The sequence below is a fragment of the Meleagris gallopavo genome, chromosome 3 (assembly GCF_000146605.3).
Source record: "Meleagris gallopavo isolate NT-WF06-2002-E0010 breed Aviagen turkey brand Nicholas breeding stock chromosome 3, Turkey_5.1, whole genome shotgun sequence".
Taxonomy (NCBI): Eukaryota; Metazoa; Chordata; class Aves; order Galliformes; family Phasianidae; genus Meleagris; species Meleagris gallopavo.
Genome location: NC_015013.2, coordinates 44,206,764 through 44,216,556, shown reverse-complemented (window position 1 = coordinate 44,216,556; position 9,793 = coordinate 44,206,764). Strand labels below are relative to the sequence as shown.

At 38.3% G+C, this 9,793-nt stretch overlaps 1 protein-coding gene across 1 annotated transcript; it reads right to left on the bottom strand.

The window, feature by feature from the left end:
* Positions 1-1,050: 1,050 nt before the first annotated feature.
* Positions 1,051-9,342, bottom strand: LOC104910283 (piezo-type mechanosensitive ion channel component 2-like). Its single transcript, XM_010708797.3, has 5 exons — positions 9,116-9,342; positions 7,464-7,580; positions 4,996-5,075; positions 3,472-3,652; positions 1,051-2,591 (listed from the first exon to the last, which is right to left on the bottom strand). Exons 1-5 carry the CDS (start codon positions 9,325-9,327, stop codon positions 2,339-2,341), a joined length of 843 nt encoding a protein of 280 aa, XP_010707099.1. The 5' UTR covers positions 9,328-9,342; the 3' UTR covers positions 1,051-2,338.
* Positions 9,343-9,793: the final 451 nt, after the last annotated feature.

Here is a 9,793-nt window from a genome sequence, read left to right as displayed (position 1 = left end):
TGGTGTGATCCTCAATCTTGCTGAGAGTGTGCTCTGTGTTCTCCTCCAGACTGTTAATAAAGACATTAAATGGCAGTGGCCTCAGTCCTGATTTCCTAAAGGACACCTTTAGAAAGTAGTTGGCAGTTCAGCTTTAGCAGGATGGTTGGATGGAGATTAGCAGTACAATTTCCACCTGTTGCAGTCCCTTACCCAGTCCATAGGTTGCCAATTTGACTGTATGTTGTTTTGAAAAAGCAAAACCAAAAAAACCCTCACAACAGAAGAACACTTTTATTTTCAAAGTTTTTTGATCAATGAAAGAAAGCGCAGAACATTTCTGCAAAGCTCAAACAACTGTACAGCTGATTCCGCAGAGCTTTCTCACCAGAAAGTGAGTGCCTGTTTGTTAAAGAGGGGGAGCTAGAAAGTCAGCCAAGTCCAACTATGGCCAGTGTGGTTCTGCTACTGGTACTTTCAGAACCGTATCGCACCCTTCACATCTCTCTCCCAGTGTTGCCTCCTCAAAATCACTCAACACACAGATAAGGATCCACCTGACCACAAAGTGTCTCTGTCAGATCCTACATCAGGGCTGCCCTGTACATTTTGTTTTTCATTCACAGGTTCAATGGAAGAAATGGAGCAAAACTCTCCACCAGGAAATGCTGCCAGCTTTCCATTACACTTAGAGGAAATCAGGTTGTCTTCCAGTGAGTTCCAGTCACCAAATGATTTTATTGTTACAATATGATGAAGCGACTTTTATTTTGTGCACTTCATGGTGCCCAAAATGTTAGTTTTCACAGTATAGAATGGATATGACAGCATTTGTCATGGAAGCACTGAGCAGAGTATGTTGCAACTTCATTCAATTTTGCTGTTTTATGAACTTCTGCAGTAAAATGTGCCAGCAAATTGTTGTATTATTTTTGTTCTGGCGATTAACTAATTATTCATATAATAAATACCAGCTAACTACAAGAAAGAGATTTATTTGTCACAGAGTTAAAAGAATGTCAAACTTTTCCCATTTCATGTAAAAAGGCAGAGGAAAAAATACTTCTAAAATGACTTTGCAACATGTGTTTTATTTTAAGTCATTACTGAATCAAAACTACACAGTATACCCTTTTAATATACCTTACCCACTCAATGATTTCTTTTTCTCAATAATTTTTTTTTTAACATGGAATGAAATCTACATTGCAAATGTAAATTTTCATGCTACAATGATCTCTAATGAGCCATTTGTGTCACTAATAATAGTAATTTAAGAAAAAAAAGGCCACTTTTCAAGCTCATATGCATGTCTATATTTGGGAACTTAAAAAAAAAAAAACAACAACCCGTCTCAGATGTAAAAATGTGACTTGGAATATGTAAACATTTTCCTATACCTGAAACACTGGAAGAAGAATATCAGCTAACAGCAAAACAATGGTTGCCTTAAGTCATCGAAATGGGGAAAAGCATGTCATGGGGAGCAGAGAGAAGCACACACTATTCAGTTTTTAAAGGATTATAAGAAATGAAGTAGCTCCTTAGGTCATTGAATTCACTTTCTTTTCTCATCTAACGGAAAGCAGTAACTCTGAAGAAAATGGCCTAGCAGAACATCCCAATATTTCACTATAATAATTCTAGCCTTTAGTTACCCTCGACGAAATGTCAAGTTTCAATTGCTGTTTTTTTTTTTCCTGAGTCATTGATGTTTGGTGGAAATGTTTTCTGTGACTGTATAAATAAAATAAGGCATTTAAAGAGATTGTAATCTATATCCTTTCTGCTAGCAGAGGTTTGTCCACGGTGTCCTTTGTACATCAAAATCTCTGCTTTTCTACAAATGGGTATGGCTAGAATGTCTTCAGTTCCCACTGTGGCCCTGGGTCTTGGGTGTCCTGAAGGCTAGTCACCGTCCCATAACTTGTAGCTTGAAAGTCAGTGACGTACAACAGCATATTGCACAATCCAATATGACTCCAGAAAAAGTTAGGAAGGTCCCCTAGAGTCATTTGTGGGTTCACTCCTTTGCTTTCTCTTTGAAGGCAATTATTGTCTGGAAAATTAAATTAGCCAGACAGGGATGCAAACTTCTTGCTGATTAAATTACAAAGCTGTCCCCAGATTGTAGAGGAGTGGCACGTTAAAAACAGCAAATCATCCAACTTTCTTCACTGTTGATCCTTAATTTGAAAGGCAGCATGGATTCCAAAGGCCGTAGCTTCCAGGACTCCTTCAGTGAAAAATGATCGCTACCTAACTATAAAAGGCTTAGCTCTTAAGAGAATATTGTGCTTTTCCTTTTCTTTAAAATTCAGATGAAATCAACTTGATTTGCAGTGTGACACCAAAGAGATCAATTAGTTTTTTCCCTAGTCCACTTGATCATAGTCTCTGGTGAGCGATACAGGAAGATCAGTTTGGCGTACAGGTCTTCTTCTAGTTCCAGTTCTCCAGTCTCTCGTACTAAGAAAATGTCAGTACACAACTTCAAGATTCGGTCTACATTAGGTAGCTCCTCAAACATGATGGAGTGAGAGATCCCACTGAAAAACTCACGGACGAACTTCCCTATCACCAGGACGACTGATGCGTACAGTCCCATGATGCTGAAAAGAAAGAATGGAAAAAGTTCAAGCTGTGCCTTGACAGATGATCATCTAAAACAGAGAGAGTTCATCTACATGGTTAAGCACAGTCTGTCAGCAGAGTGAACATTGATTTCTATTTAGGATCCTGTTTCTTCTGTGCTGTAGGACGAAAGAAAATGAGATCTCTTCCAACACAACAGAAAGCTGAGAACATACACAGCTGAAACTGCTGGCTTAAATGATTTAGCCTCAGTCAATTATGATGGTAGTCTCAAATCTTGTCTGCTACAGCTTGGAAGCTGTAGGGAAATCTCACAACCTCTGGCTACTAAATGCAAGTAATCTGTCAGATCTCATGTCTAATTCTTTTTATAAAAGTGTGCATAAGTGGTGACAGACTAACAATTGCCTGAACTTGCAGGATGCTGGAGCTCTCCAAAGGATGCTGGAAGGGAATATCTCTCAGGAGGCACAGTCTCCCAACTTCCTCTGTTTATGGAGCTATATTTCATAACAGCTTCAGACAGAGTCTTGGCTGCCAGCATGAGATTGGGAATGTTGCCAAAACTGATCAGTTTGGGCAGAACTTGGCTTTTAGTTAAATGAACATATTTTGAGTGATTTCATCTGAATAGGAAATTGGTGCAAAGGGCACTTCTTTTGTCTTTTTTTTTCCCCCTGGAGTTTGGATATGAAAGGAAGCATCATTCCTTAAAAACGCAATGTATTCTGTAGATAACAGTAATAGATGTGAAATTACAATTCTCACAGAAGCCCTTTTCTGGAGTTTCAAACATTAGAACAACAAAAAAAGAAATAACATACACCCACAAAGCAAATGAAGTCACCTTCTATCTCATCTATGGTATTTTAACTCTATGTTTAGATTCCTTCTTACCCATATCCAGCCAAGAATCCAAGGCTTGGAGGACTGACTTTATCACTGAATATGAAGAGTTCAAGGCTCTCTTCAGACGTTTTGTATCTTTTCCCAAGCTGGTTCAAAACCCACCACTCACGAACTCCCTCTTCAGAAACATTTTTGACCAGGGAAACTGTAATATTTTCCCATCTGCAGTCTATCAAAAAAAGGAAATGTTAATATGTATAGCAAGAATTGCAAAAGTCAAACTGATCACTATTAGATGTTTCCACAACTTGCATGATAAAATAACGGAGCAATGTAGGAGTAAAGATTTGTTATAACTCTCTTACAATCCCTTTTGCAGTATTTCTGTACAAAAGTACACCCTATCTAGACTGCTATGGCTTTCCTTACACTAATCTTATATAAATGAGCATTAAATAAATAAAATATTTGACATCAGCTACATTTTCTTCTGTACACCTGTCAAGGCATTCAAGTATTTTCAAGCCAATCAATCAATAACAAGAAGTATGTCTACATTTCAGGTGTAAAAAAAGCAAATTTAAGTATTTTCAAACCAAGGCATCAATAACAAGCAGTATGTCCACATTTCAAGTCTAAAGCACGTTTAACTTGGAAGGATAATAGTCAGCTTCTATATGCCAAAGTGAAACTACCACTTACTTTTTGGTGTAATAAATATATCAAGAAAAGCATTCTGTGCTATAATGCATAAATGATCACACAAACAGGAGTTAAACTCCGGCTCTTCTGCTTTCTGAGAACCCTACATTAGCACTGTATGCATTAAAGTGCATTATACAAATCCAAAGAAAAAGGTGTTTTTAGGATGCATAGTGACTAACGACAGTGAAGCACTGGTAAATTATTGCTACAAGTAAAGCTAGATTCAGTCTCATGAATTATTTTTCAAAACATGCTCACTCAACCTTGAACAGTAATGCACTACACAATGAGCACGAAAACATCTGCGAGTCAAATTTAACCTCTGTTGAGAAAGGCATTCTTAGTAAAAAACTTTTTCTTACTTTTCCAATCCAACTGGTTTTACGTATGTATGTACACGTGTATGAGTATCTAGACATTCTGATTGGGTACTGTGAAATTTGATTATTTATCTAAATTGTATTCTTTGGAGTCAATAAGGAGGGAAGAACTAAAATCAATCTTTCAACATCATTATTCAAACTGATTAATTTGCAGACATGCAGTGCTAGTATTTGCAGTAAAGTATTAAAGAGATGCAGAGGTGAAACTTGTCAACACTTTCTTAGAATAGAAGGGAAAACAGTTTCTGAAAGCAGACTTGAAGGAAAAGAACTGTACTTTCAATCTGTAGACTCCTTGCTGTTAAAAACAAAGCTAAGGTATATCCAAATGCATTTTCTGCCTTGTACTCTTGTCTCTCCTTAAGCCTGTAGATGTCAGGTAGAAACAACTGTAAGAGTATTTCAGTCCAAGGTGTCCCGTAACAGTTAGCAGTGGTGTTGCACTTTTTTCAACTGCACTGTTTTCCATGGCCTGGATACATACCTGTCAATAGCTGCTTTATGGGTTTTGCCAGAGAATCACTAGGAGCCTTGATGTAGTACGGATACACAGTTTCTAATGTTCTGGAAAAAAAAAAAAAGAAAGAGAAAGCAAATATTTCATATTTTTATACCTCTAAAATAATTTAGAAATACCTAACAGGGCTATACAGAGTTCCCAGTAATTCTTGGCTTAAGCTCTGATTTTATAGTGTTCAGATGTCACATCTGAAAGTTAGCTGGATTTATTAACTATGTTCTGTCAGTAGTTCAGCAGGGAGCTCCATCCATAATGTCCCCTTTCACACACCATGAATCCCACACACCTGGGGCATATGTATTTGCAAGGAATGTAAAATTTATATTTTGTTCACCTTTTTAACAAAGCTGCTTTTATAGTCAGCTGTATAAACAGCACAAAGAAAGGCAACACATCCCCAGTAATAAACAAGCTAGGAAAACATGTAATGAAAATATTTACTACTTCCGAATTACAGAATGTTTAAATAATAACATCTGAAGAGTAAGGATTCTTCCTAGAATATTTTATTGCAAAATATTTTCAGTTTGTATAATTTGAGACATCAAATTAAAAGGAAAGATGTTTGTGGAAGTTCCTCATTGGACTCAAAATTGAATCACCTTAAGTGGGATGTGGATCAGCATCCAGGGAAAATGAAAAAATTCATTAAATGCAGAGATGCTGCCCTAAACTTTCCCTCAAGTGAGTGAAAAATTCTAGGAAAGAGGAGCTCTCAGGGAAGTCCTCTGACACTGCTTCATTGCATAGACAAAGCTACAGAAGAACAGAGGAGGCCAATTTAAATCCTTTGTGATCAGGCCCAGGGAACAGGTAGGAGCTCAGCAGCCAAAGTGTCCTGGCACAGTTGTGGCAGAAAACTCCCTGCAGAACTTGTCACATGGCTGTCAGTTTCCACAAACATTTTTTCTTTGTGACAAAATTAAAGACACTCAAATCAACAATATTATTATAACATGGGCAAATACAGCTCTATCTTCTACGTTACTGCTCATCTTCTGCAGAGAGAATTACAGATGAATTACATCTTCCCACAAAGGAGGAAAACCTACTCTCTTTGTCACTACATTGCCCTAGGAAATATTTCTGTGCCCTCACAGGGCTAAAAAAAAAATAAAAAAAATCAAAAATCTACTTTAAACATTATGATCAGATGTGCAGCAGTAGTCTCTTCAGTTTCTTTGGGTGTACAAGTGTGCGTGGATACAGAAAAGCTTCTGCGTGTCTCACTTCCGCCTTCTAAGACAGATGAACCAATCAGAATTTTCACTCTCCAGCTGGCCTCAGCTTTAACTTTACAGTTCCTGTGGCCACAAATCAGATCAGGTAACCTTCAGGGATAATGCATTGGCTCAGTGATATTTAGAAATGACTGCTGCAATGTAAATCCCAGTGAGCAGCAGAAGGGGAAGAGCCAGACTGTTAAAACTTGAGAGACATCACTGCTACTGATGTTATAAGGGTACATCCATACAATAATGTTTGATATTCAGATGAAGAAAATGTTCTTATGTCTTGCAAATTTCCATTAGAGGAAAATATCTGATGTTAAAAGTGTCTGCAGATGTTACCCTTTGATCACAGTGACTTAACACTTCCTTTCCAATCTAGTGCTGTTCAATAACAATGAGGACTGCAGTTTTGGTGGTTATTTAGAACAAAACATTCATCAGTATGACTTCCTCAAATCAAGTTGAACTCAAGTAACTCAGAGGAAAGTTTAACTGTGAATATACTGTAATGAACTCGTGCTTATCCAATAAATCAAAGAAAAAGAAAGAAAGAAAGAAACAAAACTAATAGCTTCACAACGTTTGATGGTAGAGTTCCAGTATTCACAGACTTCTTGGCCTTCTTTTACTACAAATAAATAAGCTTTGACCTTTAAGGCAATGGTATTTTTCTGTGACTTCAATGCTTTTGGCCTCTGTAAATAAGACTACAAAGGTTTTTAGAGGTGGTTGATCTTGGAGAGCTCCCCGATACTTTACTGTATGTCTAAGCTTAGAGTTGTGGTTGCAGAAGGATCCTAAAACCAGAAAGATTAGGAAAAATCTGAAGATTCTTGGCGTTCTGCAAACAATGAGGGAGGAGTAGTGGCCTAAAATTTGAAGAAATTTTGAAGATTTTTAAGGAAGGAAGTTCCTTACAAATATGGGGAAGAACTTTACATTAAGGGTGAAGGAGCACTGGAATAGGCTGCCCAGAGAGGTGGAGTCTTTTTGTGGAGATATTCAAGACCCACCTGGACGCCTATCTGTGTGACCTATTTTAGGGTACTTCCTTAGGAAGAAGGTTAGACTCAATGATCTCTGAGGTCTCTTTTAACCCCTGCAGTTCTGTGATTCTGTGTGGATATATGGGCAGACAAATAAGAAATAAGGATTAAAAGGAGTAGGTTTGCATATACATAGACAAGGAAGATAACTTACACCTTTTCCAATGGCTTTCCAGACATCATTGTAGCAATCTCTCTTCTGGTTTTCTCTGGTAGGCCAAACGTAAGTTTATCTGATGCTATTTCTGCTTTGGCACCAAGAGTGAGATTTCTGTTTTAAGTAAAAAGGAAGACATACAGTCAGTCTACACTGAAAGCAGAACCTGAGCACTTGTTCACTGAACACTAAGGCTGGTTATCTAACTGGTCTTACCACAATGATCCTGTCCATTCCAACCTTTGCTAAGTAGCAAGCATCATGCACCCTCTACCTGAGATGAGAATATAGCCGGACAAGGATCAGCTTCTGCACATCGCCTTTTGTCATGCCCTGTGGTCAGGATGCAGCAGGAAGGTGGGACAAGCCCTGGACTGCTCAGGACAGCTGAGAAGTTCCCCCAGCAGATAATGAGTAAGGGCAGAAAGCATGTATGCTGCCTGAGTGATACAAGAAATCGTCTTACAGCTGCTTGCAGTCTCCTGGACTAGGTGAAAGACATCAGTTTCCCTTTACAGAGCAAAAGTGGGAGGTCACCGTGGTAAGCCTTTACCACTTTCAGTCATTTATGGTTGCAGTATAATCCACAGGATATAATTTGAGGGTGAAAAAGGTCTCTTTCAAATCCAGTGTATGAATGTCTGTAGTTATGCAAGTATACTGGCAAACTGAGCAGAGGCATTGCAAATTAATATAAGGTTCAGAAATGGATGAGGAATGTAATTCACTGGCTTAATACTGCATGCTTCCAGAAAAATAAGGAGGGTCAAATAAAGTTGAATAAAGAGTGCAGATCTGTTACAAGCCTAGTTTTGACGGTGAAAGTACTGACCCAGAATATTCAGAGCTCCCACTGTGATTCAGCTGACCTCTTCTTGAGCATGGTCATTTGCTGGGGATAGCTGTAACAACCAAATGTCTACTTTCAAAAAAATCCATGTAGATACCAGGACTGCAATGGCAGGTCATTTCCAATTTAGCCCAGCAGTCCAAGGAGCAGTCAGTAGCCAACAAACCATCCTGGTGATTTGGTGTGCTACAGCCTGTATCCAACTACTGCATATTTTAGGTCGGTTCTTGCAAAAACTTTTTTGTAAAGTAATATTTCACAGAGGCCAACTTACCACAACTACATAGGTAGAAGTCTCAACAAAGTGCATCTGTGCCAGGTAGCAGAACAATGGCTCCAAGTACACATGTATTTAAAAAATAGCTTTTTATCAGTTTTAGATTTCTTTAAAAAGAGGGTGTTTCCTCTTTGGTTTTCTGCCTTAACTATGTCTAAATCTTTAGTTCCCATAAATGATTACAAGGTTGTTGTTTGAGGCAAAGTTTATTTGAACATCTCAATCTAAAACAGACCGAAGTGTTTTTACTTTTCCCTCCTCCCCCTCAAGTCTCATTGAACTGCTCCCTGCTTTTGTAAAAATCATCTACTTGGAAATGGCTCCATTTCTCTATTTATTTCTTGAGAATTCCTATGTAACAAAGGTCACCACCCTCTGCCTCTCTTCTTACTTTTTAAATTTTTATTTGCAATACAATAGAATTTGCTGAAAAACTAAACAAAAACATGCAGTGTGGAACTGTTACGTTCAAGGAAAGCTTTGCAAATGATCCATCAGACTTACAGCAGTCATATTGATTACCTTTGAATGCTCCACGAAAGTACTACAGTGAACTCAGCTGAAAAATCCAGCAGTCCCTGTATCATTTTCTCTCTACTGGGAGGGCTGATGGTCCATAAGGAGTTTGAATTCCCTTCTAGATCTGCAAGGGTTATATCTTCTTTTCCATAGCCCTCTAAAAACTGCAAAGCAGCCTGTAGTTGCAGAAAAGGAAAATAAACTTTAAATGCCATGACGTTAACAAGACATACAACCATATTTCCTGATCAGGAAGAATAATAAATACTTGATTAATCAGAAGTGCATTCATTTACACAGATTGCTCTGTCAGGTACCTGCTGGGGGCTTAGATGAGGAGGGGAATAAACAAAGCATAGCCAATACAGGAAGGCAAAACAAAAATGGCTCTGCAGTTCGAAGAATAAATACAGTGGTCAAATTGGACAAAATGAGTTTGAATATTCATCAGGTATACTCTGTAGATTATATTTTATCTTGAATCCTTTCTAATATTCCCCTTGGATACTGGATCTCTGGATCCAGCAGGCTGTGCTGCTTTCAGGCCACACCAGTCTGACATGTGCCTCTGATACTTCATGCAGCTTCACTGAAACTCCAAATACTACCAGTGATCAGGAGGGGGGTACGACTGTTTACATGGGTGGATAGTGATAGGACAAGGGGGAATGGTTTTGAACT

Bases quoted from the DNA above. Each gene is read 5' to 3' on its own strand.
- LOC104910283 (XM_010708797.3), bottom strand. From the start codon at position 9,327: ATGGCATTTAAAGTTTATTTTCCTTTTCTGCAACTACAGGCTGCTTTG. The intron at 7,581-9,115 runs GTAATCAATATG...TACTTAAAACAG, and splicing joins CTTTCGTGGAGCATTCAAAG to AAATCTCACTCTTGGTGCCA. The intron at 5,076-7,463 runs GTAAGTTATCTT...TTTTTTTTCCAG, and splicing joins GGAAAGCCATTGGAAAAGGT to AACATTAGAAACTGTGTATC.